Raw genomic sequence first — 19624 nt, forward strand, 5'->3', positions numbered from 1 at the left:
TTTAGCGAATTTATGACTCAGACAGTTTTTCATTTTAAGAGATTTATTAAATCCAACAGCGTATTAGTTTTGTTTCCTTTGTTCTGTGTTTATGGAGATGACAATGAAATATAGACCACTAACAACAGAAAAATCAATTAGAAAATAAAAAAGATAACCGCAACTTAAATGGCATTTCATCCATTTTTGTCTGCAAAAGCATCCTTATTCTTTTATTAGACTCTTATCTTATCTCACAGCCGATATGAACCCAGTCCTTCACAATAACCTTGAGTGCTCAAGGTCTTTTTTTGAGTTGCAGCCCTAAGTGTTTTTCAATAGATCACTTTCAAAGTTTTTTGTTCTTGTGACCTTTAAAGGACTTTGAAAACCCTCTATTTTGATTTCATTGCAACTTAAATGATTGAACGGTTTGAATTTGTCAGATGCAGTGCAACCCTCCTCAGACAGGGTGAACCATTTGGATTGATAGCTCATGGATAGCAGCAGCGGGGTCAGGAGCTGACAGATACATGTGTTGTATTGCACACTCTGTAAGAATGGTCACTATAGCTTTACATCACACAGGCTTAACTGCACATGTGGGACAAACCTCCTCGTATCCAAAACTGAACTTGGCCCTGGTTTCGTAACCCCCATGCACTTACCACTGGAGATCCTACCTGGAAACCTTGGACGGTGATGCGAACCGTATCCCCTACCTTTGCCCTGGTAGGGGATATCACAAGCTTGGGGCCTTTAGGAGCCGCTATGAAGGGAAAGAAGAAAAAATAAATTGAGTTTTTGTTGGGTAATGTTAAAAAAAAAAAACAGCACATTAACAGAGTAAAGACATGGTGTTTGACTTGGAGGTCAACTTGGAGACTCTTGGTTTCCTTCATTGAAATTGCTGAGGAGTATTTATTTCCCAAGAGGGACAAGGACCTAAATTGGGTAGACACTCATTACTGAAGAAGAAACAGAGCATGCAAGGCAAACGGTGGAGGAAGTAAGATAAGAGACACTTAGAGAACTAATTCTCTTGTCTTGTGTGGACCGGATCTCCCAGATGGGTTTAATTTGGTCTCAGAGAATGGCTGGGATGTGATGAAGCAAGGAAGGTTAAAACATCATATTTTGACCTTCTCAGACACAGAGGATTTCTTTTGTGTACTCAGGGGAAAGATAGGAAAGTGATTTTGTACGTCTGGAAAGTGAGACCACAAGTTTCTCAAGTGAAACTTCCTCTATTTGGCAGTATGAGCAAGGCGCTTTATAGCGGTGCGAAAAAGCCTCCGACTGGTCCCATGTTAAGTGGTTCTGCATCGTTTACTATGATTACCAGCATCCACTCTGCATAGCCCTGAGAACCATAAAACAAGTTTTGTGAGCCATATGTTTGCACTAACACATAATTCCAGATTGAAGCTTAGTAAAGGCAAATCAGACTTGAAATTGTTCAAAAATATATCCCACTGTGGCCTTTTTTCAACCCTCATTACGACTAATGCTACGCTTTGGCTCCTACAACACATACAGATAATCCAACTACTGAGAACTATTTGAAACAATGGCTAATCATGCTTTTAGCCATCAATCAAGCCACAGAGTGTCCAGCAAAAGCTAATGAGGCATCAGGCCAGTCTTAGTCAGTTTAATGATTACCCCCTGGTGCTGCTTAATGGATTATGATTTCCGCTCTTACATTTGTAATGGGTCCTGTGAATATGCATTTCACACATAAATCAAGTTATGGCAGGACACTACACTGAATACACAGAAATCCTCTCTTGCCAGCTTTCTTATTATGGAAATGATTTGGGATATTAGCAGCCATACTCTGCAGAGTGGAAAAAGAGATGTGAAATGCAATACACAAGTGAGATTAAGAGTTTGTCAAGGCATGAATCATGACTCAATGACTCCATTGATTTTCCCTAAGAAAACAGTTGAAAAACAAAATGAGACCATTGATAGAGCCTGTGTTCTGACAGAGTAATGGACACTTGAAGACTGACCCTACCTTTTCCGTACCAAGTGGATGAATTAATGGATCAATTCCTTGGATTGCCTAACCTAAGACCTAACCACAGGAGTTGACAAATAAAACATGTGTGACATTTTACTATCCATGATTCCAGGTAACGATTCTACCATTTCAGTCTCTTTTTTAAAGAAAACAAAAAGGGTAAAATTGCACCGGTTAAATTGTATTTTTTAACAGAATTACCCTAAAAAAGCCTTATAAAAAGCTTGCTGTTGAAGTAAAGTGATGGCCATATGTCTGGAACCAACTCCAGGATCCAAACAATGTAACGTAGGGCCACAGAGCTGTCGACTTTTCAGGCTTCACTAGGTTATAGAACTACAAAAAGTTTCAATATTTAGTTTTAATATTAGCCGAGTATGAAATTGGGACCTTTAGGAGCAGCTATGGAGGGAAATAAGAGAAAATACTTTAAGTGTACAAATACTTGACATGTACGATGTCAAGTGTGGCTCTGGGCTAATGTAATTTACCCAAGAATGTTCCTGGAACATTCTCATCAACCAATCAAATTCTTTAGTTAGGTCTACCTATGATTGTTTGCTAGAAATGTTTTTACAGGACCAACAAAGGATGTTTGTTATCCATGCCCGACATGTATAAATGTCATACTTGAGCCTGGCTTTCTTCTCAGACTTGTTTGACCAAACCTTCAAATGACAACGTCTCTCGTGGTTCTATGGTCCACCAAACCTTGAAGCCACTGACACTCTAAATGGAGATATAAGGATGTTTGAATGTGCACAGATTAGTTTACACTCCCACAAACCACCCACAATAAACATCTGTGTACTTATTATCAGTCTGTTGGGTAGAGGAACTTGGCGCGCAGCATAGATCATCTCTAGCCTCTGGATGTGAAAATATAACTCATTCCCCTTCTGTGTTTTGCTGAATCAGTAGCACCTTCACCCATGCAAATCCTCACTGCTGAGCCTGGCTCAGCTTTAATTATGAAGAGGCACTGACTGAATCACTGCATATTTGGACATGACTGACAGACTGGGCAACAAGCCCAGCCGTGATGCTCTGAGGTGAGGACAGCGTTCTGAGAACACCGCCTCCATGGACCAACCGCATCCATTTAGGACACCGCGTGAGACTCGCCTCATGAATATTCAGTGGATGTAATGCAAATTTGAGTCACTGTAAAGATGCTTTGGTCTAATGTGAAAATATCAAAAACTGTATAAGATTTATGTCTTGTGAATGCTCTTATGACTTGCTTTTCATTTTCTGAGTACAGGTTAGTGAATCACCTGCACCAGAAGTGTCAGGATAGTAACTGGAATAAATAAAACAGCCTTGATCCTTAAAGTCATAATGGAACAAAAGTTGCAACTGACTTTACTTCCATATGTCAAATAATCACAGGTTATCACAGTTTTTACAGAATTATTAAGCAGCATAACTGTTTTCAACATTAATATAATAAGAAATTGTTTCTTGAGCAGCAAATAAGCATATTAGAATGATTTCAGAAGGATCATGTGACACTGAAGACTGAAGTTATGGCTGCTGAAAATTCAGCTTTGCCATCACAGAAATAAATAATTAAAAAAATATATTAAAATAGAAAACTTATTTTTTATAATATTACTGTTTTACTAAATTTTTTTACCAAAAAAAATGATATGGTAATGTATGCATATATGAGATAAGACACAATTAAAACCAATAAACTGCATATTTTTGGTTCCCTTTCAAGGGAACTCGAGCTGCGTCAAACGCTGTGGGAACGCCCCTGCGTGAGTGCATCATGATGCACGTATGGAATCAGTCCAATGGCGAGACGGAACGTCATAGGCGGGTGACGTCATCGACCAGGACACTATAAAGCACCCCAAAAACACAACCGCAACAGTTTCTGTGACTTCAGCAAGCGCTCTGTGTGTGAATTCTGTCCAAGTGTTTTTTATCTGTCAATTAGTGTCTACTAGGCAGGAGTTTTCACCATATAAAAAAACTTACACACACATATATATATATATATATATATATATAATGGCAAGTGAGCAGCTGTATAGAAAGTGTGTTCCCCCATGTGCTCATTATCTCACTGGTGGGGATACACACGATCTATGCGTTGTTTGTTTGTGCAGCATGCCCAGTCAGCTCTCGAGGGGGCTGATTGCGAGCATTGCGAGCGTTTTCCTCCAAGAACGCTCCGCTCCCGCCGATCACTGTTCGAGGAGAGTCGTTCGGTGCGCGCTCCCCGCGTCTCGGGTCCCGCTTCTGTTGAGGCAGAGCAGCAGCGCTTGTCGTGGGCATCACAAATGGATCTGACAGCGGGGTTTGAGACGGGCTCTGACCTATCTCAGCCTTCACCTGTCAGATCCAGTGCCTCAGTTCCGGGTGTGGAAGCACACGCTGTGGTTTCTTCCCCCCAGGCTGAGGCACCAGTATTACATCTATCCAGTTCTGAGGAGCTGGATGTTGTAAGTGTAAAGACAGGAGATATTGAGGACTCGTCACCTCATTCCCCTGTATCTGAGGAGATTATGGAGGTGCTCACTCATGCTGTTGCTAAATTAAGTATTGAGTGGCCAGCTGTTAGGCAGGAGTCTGTTGTAAAAAGCAAACTGGATGAAAGATTTCTGCCCTCGCGTGTTCAACCTCCACGCCGGTGCCTTCTGTTCTTTCCCGACCTCCACACCGAGGTGTCGAAGTCATGGAAAAAGCCGGTATCCAATCGTATTTTTAGCCCCCAAACTTCCATTTACTGTAATATTTCGGGGGCTAAATTTCATGGTTATGGGGCGATGCCTAAAGTAGAGGAAGCACTCGGTAGTCATCTCTCTTCTGAATCTGCATCATCTCTTAAGTCACCGGCTTTGCCCTCCAAGCCCCTCAGAAATACCTCGGCTTTGGTGGGCAAAGCATATTCGGCGGCAGGTCAGGCTAGTGCATGCTTGCACACTATGTCCATTTTGCAAGCTTATCAAGCTGATTTATTGAAGGATGTGAGTGAGAGTGAGGAGGTTAGTTCTGATGTGATTCGTGAACTACGCCAAGCTGCTGATTTGTCCCTGTGTGCCACCAAGGAGTCAGCCAAGCTAATGGGCCGTTCTATGGCAGCCCTGGTGGCCGCAGAGAGACATCTCTGGTTGAACTCTCCGGTATGAAGGAGAGGGAGAAGTCTTTTCTTCTGGATGCTCCGCTGTCTCCCTCTGGTCTGTTTGGTGACTCGGTTAATACTGTCATAGACAAATTTCAAGAAGAAAAGAAACAGTCTGCAGCTTTTCAGAAGTTCCTCCCACTTAAAATTCACGTTTCCCCACGTATCCCCCCCCCCCCCCCCCCCCCCCCACTAAACAGTGGGACCAGATGCGTCAGTCTCAGGGGAAGTCTTCCAGTGGTAAAACTGATCTGAGGACAGTTATTATGGCTAGGAAGGCTTCGTCTAAGAAGAAGTCCTGACACCTCTGGCGTCAGGATGCTGAGGGTAGTCCCCACCATGATGGAAAGGAGTTCAACGCATTAGACGGTGCCCATTCTCTCTCGGTGCCCTCTGGGGCACGTTCTGCCAACCCTGCCTTTATGCCGGGGCGTAGACGGTCCCAGCGAGCTTTTTCCAAAGGGACGGTCGCCCCCTCCGAGGAGGGGTCCAGAGCAGTTAAACCAGTCGTTCCCTGCCGGTGCGCGGTTACAGGGTGCTGCGTTTGCTGTTCAAAATATTCCAGAGGCCAGTCTCGAGAGACTGGTACCCTTAGTAGATTTTCTGGCAGAATGGAACTGTCTTCCAAGAGTATCTCAGTGGGTCCTGTAGTCGATACAGAAAGGTTATGCTATCCAGTTCAGATCTCGTCCTCCTCGATACAGCGGGGTCCTGCCCACCGTGGTGGGCCCCGAGCAGGCTCTGGTAATGGAACAAGAGGTGAAAACGCTCCTGCAAAAGGAGGCTAGAGAACGGGTTCCATTCACGAAATGCATGGATGCAGCGTTATTTCCACTGCGCCTCTAGGGCATTCGTATCCTGAATTATATCGGCGATTGATTGATTTTAGCTCAATCGGAGCATCAGGCGGTTCGGCATCGAGATTTCGTTCTCGCTAACATCAGGAGGTTTGGGCTGAGGCTGAACTCCAAGAAAAACGTGCTATCTCCATCACAGAGGACCTCTTTCCTTGGGGTTATATGGGATTCGACGACGATGCTGGCGCGCCTGACGCCTGGTCGTATCGCCTTGATTCTTTCCGCCGTAAAGCAAGTGAAGCTAGGCCAGCTGCTCACTGTAAAGCAGTTCCAGAGACTGATAGGTCTGATGGCAGCAGTGTCCAACGTTATACCTTGCGGCCTGCAAGGTCATGTGGAAAGAACCTTGATTCCTGTCCCAAGGACCCATGTTGAGAGCTCTTTGTCGTCGTGTAACGCTAACGACAGATGCTTCCCTCACGGGCTGGGGGGTGATCATGAGTGGTCGCCCAGCCCAAGGTCTGTGGCAGGGCCATCATCTCTCGTGGCATATAAACTGTCTAGAAATGCTGGCAGTGTTTCAGGCCCTGAAACACTTCCTCCCAGACCTGAGGGGCCATCATGTGCTTGTTCCGTCAGACAACACAGCCGTGGTCTCTTATATAAACCATCAAGGGGGTCTGCGTTCGCGCCCGTTATACAAGCTGGCTCGCCATATCCTCCTATTGACCAAGAGGAAGCTACTTTCATTGAGGGCAATTTATATCCCAGGGTATCTTAATCAGGGGGCAGACATCCTGTCGAGGCAGGGGCCGAGGCCCGGGGAGTGGAGACTCCACCCCGAGGTGGTGGAGCTCCTGTGGGAGAGTTTCGGTCGTGCCGAGGTGGACCTATTCGCTTCCAGGGAGATATCACATTGTCCACTGTGGTTCTCCCTCAGCCATCCAGCCCCTCTGGGGTTGGACGCTATGGTGCAGGCGTGGCCGAGGTCACGTCTGTACGCTTTTCCCCCGATTGCTCTGCTCCCAGGAGTTCTGGAGAGGGTTCGCCGGGACGGGGTCAGTCTACTGTTGGTAGCCCCGTACTGGCCGGCCCGAATATGGTTTGCGGACCTAGTTTCTCTCCTTGACGGCTCTCATCTGGAGATTCCGATCAGGAGGGACCTACTCTCTCAGGCGAGTGGGTTGATCCTTCACCCCCGCCCAGAACTATGGAAACTGTGGGCTTGCCTCTGAGGGGGCCCAGCTCGTAAGTTCAGAGCTCCAGAGCTCCAGAGCTCCTTCCACGAGGAAGTTATATGCCTTGAAGTTGAAATTATTCACTTCTTGGTGTGGAGAACACCAGCTAGACCCAGTTAACTGCCCAGTGGGTGCAGTGCTGGAGTTCCTGCAGGAGCGTTTCTCCACAGGGTTATCCCCCTCCACACTGAAGGTGTACGTGGCGGCACTAGCTGCTTACCATGTCCCTTTGAGTGGAGTCTCTTTGGGGAGACACCCACTTATAACACGCTTCCTTCGTGGTGCTCTCAGGCTGAGGCCAGCAGTTCGCACGAGGGTGCCGACCTGGGATTTGGCCATTGTATTAGAATGTCTCTCCCTGGCTCCTTTCGATCCCATTGAAGAAGTTTCTGAGAAGTTCATCACCCTTATCTTTCTCGTCTCTTAAAAGAATTGCAGACATTCAAGCACTCTTGGTTGCTCCCTCGTGTCTTGAATTTTCACCTGGTATGGTGAAGGCCTTCCTCCATCCTAGACCAGGTTATGTTCCTAAGGTCCCTAGCAATGTTGTTAGACCTATAGTACTGCAGGGTTTCTGTCCTCCTCCTTTTATGTCGTCAGACCAGGAAAGACTTAATTTACTCTGCCCTGTCAGGGCTTTAGATGCTTATGTCCACAGAGCTGCCCTGTGGAGGAAATCTGAACAGTTATTCGTTTGCTTTGGGTCACCCAGGAAGGGGTCACCCACCTCATCCTGCATCTAAACAGAGGATGAGTAAGTGGGTGGTCGAGGCCATCTCACTTGCTTATGAGTCGGCTGGTCAGCCTTCACCTTTGGCTGTACGAGCTCACTCTACTAGGAGTATGGCTGCTTCCAAAGCTCTTTTGTCAGGAGTTTCCCTTCATGACTTTTGTGATGCGGCAGGCTGGTCCTCACCGCAAACATTGATTAGGTTTTACGACCTAGACCTCAGCTCCACTCCGGGGGCGCGGGTGCTTTCGGCTGAATGTGTGCTTTGATTTCACACTTGCTCTTATGGCGACGTGGGTATTAGCGTTCCCATCGCGTTTGACGCAGCTCGAGTTCCCTTGAAAGGGAACGTTTCAGTTACGTATGTAACTCTAGCTCCCTGAATAGGGAACGAGACGCTGCGTCGTTCTGCCATACTCCCGGCATGCCCGTGATCGACTTGCTTTAGGCCTATCAGAAGCTGTTGCGGTTGTGTTTTTTGGGGTGCTTTATAGTTTCCTGGTCGATGTCGTCACCCGCCTATGATGTTCCGTCTCGTCATTGGACTGATTCCATACGTGCTTCAAGACGCACTTACGCAGGGGCGTTCCCACAGCGTTTGAGGCAGCGTCTCGTTCCCTATTCAGGGAACTAGGGTTACATACGTAACCGAGACGTTTTGTATTCTTTGGGTGAAAACAAAGAGAAGCGGAAATAGTGCTCTTCATGTTTTTTTCTTAAGAAACCTAGGTGCTGTTAAATTCATGGATCGAATTGTTGCACAGACAAGGCCTTGTTAAAATATAAAAATCAAAAGTTAGCAAGGCTTTTCTAGGTCTACACTCTAGCGAATTTACTTCTCTTGCTCTCACTACCATGCAAGCTGTACCCTCCTTTCCTTGTGCAGCTTCAGAAACAAACGTTCCTGCTCTCAAGACATACATTAAAAAAAGAATATCGCTTTGATGCTGACACTGTGCACTTGTTAAATTTGCACAGGAATTTTTGAAGGAAATTCAATAAAAACATGGTTTATATTCTTAATATAATATATATTATAATTAAATTGTAATGCCTATGTAGTGAATTAAATACGTTACAAATAAAAGCAATTTTCTTCATGTTTTATTTGGAACTCAGTGGATGCAAAACAAAATAAAAGCTTATTCAAAACCAATGAACAAATCTGGCATCAGTGCAAAAACAGCTTCACATTACATAAGACTAGAGTTAAAAACAAAATATTTAAAAAAGTAGATCTGATAATATAAAAAAAATAGTTTTAAAACAAAGTATTAATGTTGCACGTTATAACATTGCCTGGCAACCGTAAACAACTAATCACCACTTCGCATTATACCCCTTTGAAAAGTATGTTCTTGTTTATCTTGACTGGCTTTGGGACATGTCCCGCACCACATTTTCACATTTCTCCATGTATCATTATCAGTGTTGGGCAAGTTACTTTTAAAAAGTAATTAGTTACAGTTACTAGTTACTTCTTCCAAAAAGTAACTAAATTAGTTACTCAGTTACAAATTATAAAAGTAACTAGTTACTTCAGAAAGTATCTATTTCGTTACTTTCAAGTAAAATTGTAAATGGTCAAATGTGACCCCACCTCCACCCCTCTTTAACATAACTTAAAACACATGTGCATATTCAGTTATTTATGATAAATCTGAATAATGAAATGGACACTTAATACAATACATTATTAACAGAAAGAATGTACACAAATCTAAACTATTTTAATGTTGCTGTGGGACAAAGTGAGACTAGCCTCTAATCAAATGCCATGTTTTTTTTTTTAACACACTGACAATATAATCATCAGAGATGCACGCGATTACGTTTAGAAATAGACAAGCCTTGTTTCCAAATCCTCCAAGCAAAGATATCCTGTACATTTTATAAACTTTCATAAAACCAGCCAATATAATCACAATGAACACATTAAGATGTATAAAAACTGCAAAGCAGAAGAAAAAAATTTGTAAACAAAATTATTTATGCACGAAATCCAGCATAAACTCTGGCACAATCTGCATATATATAAACTCTCAAGACAGTTATATAGCCTATATGTTAAATATTTAATTTTGAATGTGTTCATTGTGATTATACTGGCTGGGTTTATACAAGTTGTAAAATTTACAGGATATCTTTGCTTGGAGCATTTGAAGCTTGTCTATTTCCGAATGTAATCGCGTGCATCTCTGATGATTATACTGTGTGTGTTGGAAAAAAAACACAGATTAAACACACTCGCAACAGACACACCCCAAAGAAGAGCTGTTATAGCGTTCCCAGCGGCACTGAGCGGAGTTTTGCCACTGTAGTGGACACCCACTGTTAAAACATTCAGTGGATGGCGGTCGGGTGCGGCTTTGAAAGTTGGTCAAAAAACGTTGGTATGGATGGATGGTGGACGGATGATGACTTTTGTGATGCGGTTGCAGATGAAATAATAGCCCATCCGCGCATATCTACTGCCCACTAACCAAGGAAGAACAGTAAAAAAAGTCTAACTGGTCTGATGAATAAACAGCATAAATTACAGTATAGTAATGTGCTGCATTTTTTGGCAGTAACAGTAACTGTGTTATTGAGATGGGAAGAGTAATCAATTAGATTACTCGTTACTGAAAAAAGTAACGCCGTTATTCCCATCACTGATCATTATTATGTGTAAATAACAAAGCAGTCTTGCCCACTGAGAGCTGTGAAATACATCTACAGCAGAATAACAGAGAAGCAAAAACTCTCCCGGTTGATGCATTTCTATTGTTGCACAGTTTATGCCCAACTGCATATAGTAAAACAACTTATTGATGTGTTATTCGCTAAGCTAAGGGATCTGTCTTTGACATTTAGCACAAACTAATTGCTCAAACATAGAGATCCCATGATTTGTTTTGGTATATCGTAGCTATATGCGATCACATTTTACTCTGCTGTTATTTTCCCCTGCGGTTATAATGATTATTTAATAAACACCGGGGAACCATGTTTGAGAGAAAATAAAATCACATCTCTTTATGGTAAGAGGCAAACATTTGTAAAAGAAGCAGATCCTCTTGCGATATAATTGCAAACTTCTGTCTTAGCAGCCATGAAACGGACAGAGGGAGATCATGCTGGAATGAGATGTGAATGACAAACAAGTGAGAATGAGAAAGAAAGTAATATCGAATGGAACTTCTAGACCATCCTTCCTTTCTTCTTCTTATCCCTCATTTTTCTTCCTTTCTCCTCTATCATCTCTTTCTGCACTGCTCCTCTACCATTAAGTGTGAGAAATGTCTCTGTTTATCTTGACTTGCGTCTCATCACTCGCCTTTTTCTGAGGGCTGATAGCAGAGACTACAAGTGAGTGCTGCCTTTGAAGTGATAATGGGATCATCAGGCCATCTTTGTTGTAGCTTTAAAAGCAAAAAAATGCACAAAAAAGCCTCTCATCCATGAAAATACAAAGGTATGCGAGCATCCCATTCTTTTTATGGTATTGCTCTATGACTTTTATTGCATGCAGACAAGTGAAAGCAAACATTTAATTCCACTGACAAATATAAAATGCAACATGCATGTTGCATTTTATATTTGTCAGTGGAATTCAATTTTCCTTTAAACATATCCTCGCCTTAGTATCTTAATTAGCAGACGATAAAGCTTTTTTACAATTAAGAATGGGTTGCAACAGTGAGATCCAGCATCATTTTAGTGCAGTGAGAGATTCCCTTTATCCTTGATTTCTTTAATTCAGGTTGACTTTTTCAATAACATGGTTAAGTTAACTCAATCTACTGCACGGACAGCTCAATGAATTGGCCTGCCACTCACTGGAAGATTTTGCATTCTGCATTAGCAACTGCAATCTACTTGCCTGTAACGCAATTAAGCAACAAATAGAAACCAGTGTTGGTCTCGCTGCATCTGTCAGATGGGGATGTAAAGGGATTTACCCGTGATCGGGCGAGGGGAGGTGAATGACTATGAAGGTAAAAAAACAATTCTTTCAAATCAATCTTAAGATCCATATCCTGCCAAATCAATGGTAAAGCCAACAAAAGCAATACTTACCCAGTATGACCTCAGTCTGCATAGGCATAGAGAGAGCCGGGTGCGTGATCTCGCAGCTAAACAGGGCGTCGTTGTCCAACTGTGGATTCAGCGTCCAGGTAAGCTTGGCCTGAACCAGCACAGACCCATCACTCTGGGGAATGTGTGTGTTGCTGAAGAAGTACAGGGGGTCTGTACTCTGAACCCAGCGAGGGAACTCCCGGCTGACCACTGTCTCTGGGATGGTCTCTGTGGCAGGGCTGGGCTCTTGGCCGGGCTGTCTGGCCATGTAGCTCCGCCCAGGGCTCTCCGTGTAGAGGCGTCCGGGCTTGCCATCCGGACCCAGCAGAGATAGAGACTTCCTCAGCTTAGTGTCATCTAGATCCCTGCTAATCAGAGGTCTGGCTCCACGCACACCAGCCGAGCCGGCACCCTCGTAACCCACAGTGGGCGAAACGTAGGATATCACCTCTATCAACTCTCCGTCCCGCTTGAAGTATACCTGGAAAGACAAACAGAAAGTTAAACTGTGTTTGAGTTTTCTCACCTTCAATAAGTTTATAAGCACTTCAGTTAGACTAAGACAATTTATAAAACACCATGTAAACTATTTAGTCCGACTGAAAACATGTCAGAAGGACTGAAAACGAACAAAGTCCAACCTGCTTCTAAAATAGGCAGGTATAAAATAAACAAGTATATGGACAACTAATACGAAACAGGTATGAACTAATAAAGGAAACAATGAATCACCATAACAACAAATTAAAGGGGCATTCGGCAACTATTTCAACTTAATAAAACCGTTTAGAAATTGTTTGGATGGTTCAATAACCTGTTCCGGTGAAATGGTGATTTTCCCCGCTCCCCCCAGCGTTCCCAGGCGGAAAACCAACCTTGCAACATGGGGACTAACGTCCCGGTGAGTTGGAAATAGGAAGTCTCGTGAGAAGCGAGAACGAGCGAGAAACACAAACTGCTTTACGGCAATTCGACATAAACACACACGCCGCCCTCAATGTGTATGATGTATTACCCAGCTCGGTAGACATAGCTCCACACGATAAATTTGGCTGGCTCCGATAATAACAAATGCACATGAGCAGCGGTAGAAAGGGGGAGGAGGGTGAGCAAGTGAGTTTTTTTTACGACATTATTGTGAAATATACGCCTCACAGCTAGGGGGAGCTCGTTGAGAAAACATGCGACAACAAAAGTGAAAATCAGCGAAGAAATAGTAAGAGTTCCCGAATGTCCCTTTAACACAAACTAAAAACCATGACAACGAAAGGAAACAAGAAAATAATGCGACACAAAAGTCCACAAAAACGAAACCAAAACACCAACATAACGTGACAAAATAAACTGTGGAGTTTTAAATAAATAAATGAGTAAATAAAAATGGGATGGAAAAAGACTCCAACCGGCCCCTAAAATACGCATGGCATAAAATAAAAAAATATTTTGATAAACAAACAAACAAAACCGGCCCATACAATATGTTGGTATAAAAAATAAATAAATAAAAATAAATAAATAAATAAATAAATAAATAAATAAATAAATAAATAAAATGGTACGAACCAGTTTTCCTATAATTTTTATTTATCATTTATCTTTATACCAACATAAAGGTCCTTCTCAAAAAATTAGCATATTGTGATAAAGTTATTAATTATTTTCCATAATGTAATGATAAAAATTAAACTTTCATATATTTTAGATTCATTGCACACCAACTGAAATATTTCAGGTCTTTTATTGTTTTAATACTGATGATTTTGGCATACAGCTCATGAAAACCCCAAATTCCTATCTCAAAAAATTAGCATATTTCATCCGACCAATAAAAGAAGTGTTTTTAATACAAAAAAGTCAACCTTCAAATATTTATGTTCAGTTATGCACTCAATACTTGGTCGGGAATCCTTTTGCAGAAATGACTGCTTCAATGCGGCGTGGCATGGAGGCAATCAGCCTGTGGCACTGCTGAGGTGTTATGGAGGCCCAGGATGCTTCGATAGCGGCCTTAAGCTCATCCAGAGTGTTGGGTCTTGCGTCTCTCAACTTTCTCTTCACAATATCCCACAGATTGTGTATGGGGTTCAGGTCAGGAGAGTTGGCAGGCCAATTGAGCACAGTAATACCATGGTCAGTAAACCATTTACCAGTGGTTTTGGCACTGTGAGCAGGTGCCAGGTCGTGCTGAAAAATGAAATCTTCATCTCCATAAAGCTTTTCAGCAGATGTATGAAGTGCTCCAAAATCTCCTGATAGCTAGCTGCATTGACCCTCCCCTTGATTAAACACAGTGGACCAACACCAGCAGCTGACATGGGACCCCAGACCATCACTGACTGTGGGTACTTGACACTGGACTTCAGGCATTTTGGCATTTCCTTCTCCCCAGTCTTCCTCCAGACTCTGGCACCTTGATTTCCGAATGACATGCAATATTTGCTTTCATCCGGAAAAAGTACTTTGGACCACTGAGCAACAGTCCAGTGCTGCTTCTCTGTAGCCCAGGTCAGGTGCTTCTGCCGCTGTTTCTGGTTCAAAAGTGGCTTGACCTGGGGAATGCGGCACCTGTAGCCCATTTCCTGCACACGCCTGTGCACGTTGGCTCTTGATGTTTCTACTCCAGACTCAGTCCACTGCTTCCGCAGGTCCCCCAAGGTCTGGAATCGGTCCTTCTCCACAATCTTCATCAGGGTCCGGTCACCTCTTCTTGTTGTGCAGCGTTTTTTGCCACACTTTTTCCTTCCCACAGACTTCCCACTGAGGTGCCTTGATACAGCACTCTGGGAACAGCCTATTTGTTCAGAAATTTATTTCTGTGTCTTACCCTCTTGCTTGAGGGTGTCAATGATGGCCTTCTGGACAGCAGTCAGGGCGGCAGTCTTACCCATGATTGCGGTTTTGAGTAATGAAACAGCCTGGGAGTTTTTAAAAGCCTCAGGAATCTTTTGCAGGTGTTTAGAGTTAATTAGTTGATTCAGATGATTAGGTTAATAGCTCGTTTAGAGACCCTTTTCATGATATGCTAATTTTTTGAGATAGGAATTTTGGGTTTTCATGAGCTGTATGCCAAAATCATCAGTATTAAAACAATAAAAGACCTGAAATATTTCAGTTGGTGTGCAATGAATCTAAAATATATGAAAGTTTAATTTTTATCATTACATTATGGAAAATAATGAACTTTATCACAATATGCAAATTTTTTGAGAAGGACCTGCATATGTGAATTATATGGGCCAGCTGAATTTTTAATAAATTGTGTACTTCTGACTGTTTTCAACAAAAACTCATGACTTCATAAAGATGCCAAATCAAATGACTTTAGATGTTTAAATATGTTCTTAACACTCTTAAGACACTGATGTGCTATGATTAGTTGGCAGGTCATGTATTACTACTAGTACAACAGTCAGTACGTCTGTGCTTGCTTGCTGGTTCTGAGAGTCCTTTGCGGTCTCCACTCTCCAGCATTAAAACCAGCATCATGTTGGTATAAAAAGGGTATGAGGAATAGAAAGTATCTGCTGCAATCAGAGTAAACTGTGAAATTACCTGGCTTGTGATTGGCAAGTCTAAGCAAACGTATCTGGGAAAATGCTAAGCGTCATTTAGCCCTCAGCCCTGGTGAATGGAAAATAAACGTGACACAGTTTCTGCTTTGTGTTTATGTTCCACCAGCACATTGCTGTAACAGCCTCTCTCCACTACAGTGCATTTGGGTATTAAGATTCCCGGCTGGTAAATCACTTGACAGGGAATTAAGTTCCCACTTCAACACACAACCTCCAGATATGTGTATTAAATTCAGTAGGCCTAATGCCTGTAGCATTAATGTTTGCAATGTGCTCTGCTTGTACCCCTTTTTACTCTCAATCCCTCACTTACCCTCCACTGCTCCACAAGAAGGAAAGAGAGGGATTCGGTATAAAGCACTGTGTGCTATATATATATATATATATATATATATATATATATATATATATATATATATATATATATATATATATATAATCTGCTTGTCCATTCAGGGACCTTTGGACTCTTTAAATTCCGTTTGCACAAGATCAAAGTGTCATTGCATTACACAAGACCTTTCCTTGCACTGTAGACTTTTGTCTGCCCTTTCTTTCAGTGTGTGGTTTAGTCTGGCTTTGATTTTATCCCATCATTTATGCCCCCGCACACTGCAGGATAAATAAACATAATGTAACAAGGGTGAATTAAGCTCACGTCCTTGAGAAGTCTTGTTTCCTGCTAGCAATGTCACAAGAATTTAGAGAGATAGGAAGTGAGAGAGTCTTGTAAGGGACAACACTCTTTTCCTCCATGTGAGGACTGTTTTTGCAGCTAATGTGCTCTAAAGTACACACTTTATCTCTGCAGCTGAGAGAGGTTAACAGCATATACCACACTGTGGCTTTAACTTGCATTATCGGACTATTTGCGCCTGCAGCCACAGAGAAGTGGAGACAAAAGCAGATGCATAGTGGAAACCACATGCCAATAGCTTAGGCTTGTGAGATAACAAAACAATGGCTTGACTATACGGAGGCTTTTTAGAAAGGAAAATGCAATAATTCATGCTACCGCTGAACAGAGGCTAGTTCAATTGCAACGTATGGAGGATCTATAGGCAAGTCAAATGAGGGAGTTTTTTGAGCAAGTGAATGAGCAAATGCCAGTTTGTCACATGCCTGTTTGCTATGTAAACACACAATATGAATGTTGCATTGGGGTTGGTACATTTTTGCTCACCAAGGCTGTATTTATTTGATCAAATATACAGTATAAACAGTAATATTGTGACATATTATTGCAATTTCAAATAACTGTTTTCTATATGAATACATTCTAAAAAGTAATTTATTCCTGTTTTAACACAGCCAGATTTTCAGCAGCCATTACAAGGGTTAGTTCACCCAAAAATGAAAGAAAAATAAATCATCAATTACTTCCCCTGTTGTTCCAAATCTGTAAGCCTTTCGTTAATCTTCGAAGCACATATGAAGATATTTTAAATTGAATTTGAGAGATTTCTGTCCCTTCATAGTCCTCGCAACTAACAAACAAACAAAAATGGTAAATAAATTAAATGTTTTAAAGTTATAAAGTGTGACAAGCAGAATTCACAACCAAAGGTCAATGTTTCAGTTTGCAAAGCATAGAAATGCATACACATGATCAAAAATGTAAGATATAATGTTAGCCTTATTTTTGAACTTTGATTTATCATACAAAAGAAAACAAAATATCTAGCCAAACTCCAAGTTGTGGTATTCTATTATTTATATCTCGGGTTGATAAATATTGAGTCCATCTCTAGTTAAAGGAATAGTTCACCCACAAATTATTATCCCATGATTTACACACCCACAAGCCATCCTTGGTGTATTTGAATATATTTTTTCAGACGAACACAATCAGAGTTATATTAAAAAATAGTATTGCTATTCAAAGCTTTATAATGGCAGTGAATTGCGGTCCTGATTTTTAAGTCCAAAAAAGTGCATGCATCCATCATAAAAGTAATCCGTACGACTCCAGAGAGGCCTTCTGAAGCGAAGCGATGGGATTTTGATACTTAAACTTAAAACTTTAAAAACTAAAATAACTAGCTGCCGGCAGTTCATGCCTCTCGTGGTTCAAACAAACAGGGCTGGGCAACAAACCCAAGCTCCTCCGACATTTCTCTTTAAAAATTCTCTAATTCGTGACCGGTGTTTTGATTTGCTATAATCTCTGCGTTTCCATGTTTGTCAATGTGTCATGCGTCAGGTCAAGGGTTAATCTTTTTCCGTAAATCGATGCGTACCGCCGTCTGTCTGAAGCTAGCTATTTTAGTTTGTAAAGTTTTAAATGGATATTTTTTTTTAATAATAATAATAATTCATTACATTTATGTAGCGCTTTTCTCTGCACTAAAAGTGCTTTACATAGAAGGGGGAATCTCCTCAACCACCACCAATGTGCAGCATCCACCTGGATGATGCGAAGGCAGCCATACTGCACCAGAACGCCCACCACACACCAGCTTACTGGTGGAGAGGAGACAGAGTGATGAAGCCAATTAGTATATACTGTATATATGGAGATGATTAGGAGGCCATGGACAGAGGCCACTATTTCTTGCACAAACGCATTGCTTCGCTTCAGAAGGACTTTATTAACCCCCAGGAGCCGTGTGGAATACCGAGTATGATGGATGGATGGATGCATTTTTTTGGGCTTCAAAATCTCGTCCTCCATTCACTGCCATTATAAAGTTTGGAAGAGCAGGACATTTTTTTATACAATCTCCGATTGTATTTGTCTAAAAGCAGAAAGTCATATACACCAATGATGGCTTGAGAGTGAGTAAATCATGGGGTAATTTTCATTATTTCATTATTTAATGTGTCTGCAGTACCTACATGTCACCAGCATGTGGAGCTATAAATCCTCTTCCTCAATCTGGGTTAGGAGAGAGAGAGAGAGAGAGAGAAAGAGAGAGAGAGAGAGAGAGAGAGAGAGAGAGAGAGAGAGAGAGAGAGAGAGAGAGAGAGAGAGAGAGAGAGAGAGAGAGGCTGCCTCTGCAAATAGTGCACAGAACTCCTATTCATAGCCATGCTAATCACCAAGGTAACGGTCACACAACATGCTCAACTCATTCCAAGCCCCATTCTTTGCAAACACAGTCTCTTCAATTATTCATACTGTAATACAGCTCCCTGCAATTTGAACAGAATGCAGTTTGTGTGTTGTGGATGCCATACTTCTTCAACACAGTCTGAACATACGCTCTCACCAACGTGTTTCTAAAGAAATGTGGTAACACTTTACAATAAGGTTTTATTTGTTAACATTTGTTAATGCCTTAGCTAACATGAACTAACAATGAGCAATATATGTTTAAAGCATTTACTAATCTTTTTTAACATTAGTACAAATCTATTATTTAAAAATCATTATTTGTTCACGTTAGTTCACACTCTATTAATGAATGTTAACAAATACAACTTTGGTTTTGAAAAATGTATTGATAAATTTTGAAATTACCAAAGACAAATTAATGCTGTAAAAGTATTGTTCATGGATATTAATGTTATATATATTATAACATTATATCGTTTTAGTATTAGTTTGAAATGTTGCCTTGCCAACTAGCTGAAATAAAATAAATAAAATAAGTTTTTGTATATTTTAGTTTAGTTTATTTATAAAATATTTAAAATGAAGTTTATTTATTTTAATTAACGAAAATATTGTTTTAATGGTTTTAGTTCTAGTTCAGTTATAATAAAAACTTTGGTTATAATAAACTGTACATCAAGCTCCATTAATCATTCCAGCAGAGGATTGCTTATTACTGGTAATGTCTTATCGCACCACGAGCAGGAAAAAAGCTCATTGTTCCTTTTCACAGGGGATAATCAATTGTCCTTATATTAATTTCTCTCTAATGTGCCTCCAATAATTGCCTTGTATCTACAGCCGTAGTCACAATGCTCATTTCCATCAATACAAATTAGATATCAGACATGTTTGATGCACTGTTGATGGGTTGTCTTTGATTGGTTGTTATTTGGGGAAAAGCAGAGTTTTCTGAAGTCCCTTTTAAGGAGATGTCGGGATGTCACACGTCTAACTCCCACACAACCATAAATAGTTCCGCAT

At 41.5% G+C, this 19624-nt stretch overlaps 1 protein-coding gene across 2 annotated transcripts in view; it reads right to left on the bottom strand.

Moving 5' to 3' along the window:
• Nucleotides 1-19624, bottom strand: part of igsf21a (immunoglobin superfamily, member 21a) — a 299892-nt gene that overhangs the window by 19378 nt on the left and 260890 nt on the right. The window contains exons 6-7 of one of the 2 annotated variants that reach the window (XM_077203639.1): nucleotides 11972-12452; nucleotides 663-748 (exon numbers count right to left, since the gene is read on the bottom strand). In XM_077203639.1, coding sequence (XP_077059754.1) covers nucleotides 663-748; nucleotides 11972-12452 — 567 coding nt within the window. Of the gene's footprint in view, nucleotides 1-647; nucleotides 749-11971; nucleotides 12453-19624 lie in introns of both variants that reach the window. The other variant, XM_077203638.1, reaches the window with a different exon arrangement.

Source organism: Siphateles boraxobius, unplaced genomic scaffold, assembly GCF_051911475.1.
Source record: "Siphateles boraxobius isolate OS27281-9 unplaced genomic scaffold, OSU_SipBor_1 5, whole genome shotgun sequence".
NCBI lineage: Eukaryota > Metazoa > Chordata > Actinopteri > Cypriniformes > Leuciscidae > Siphateles > Siphateles boraxobius.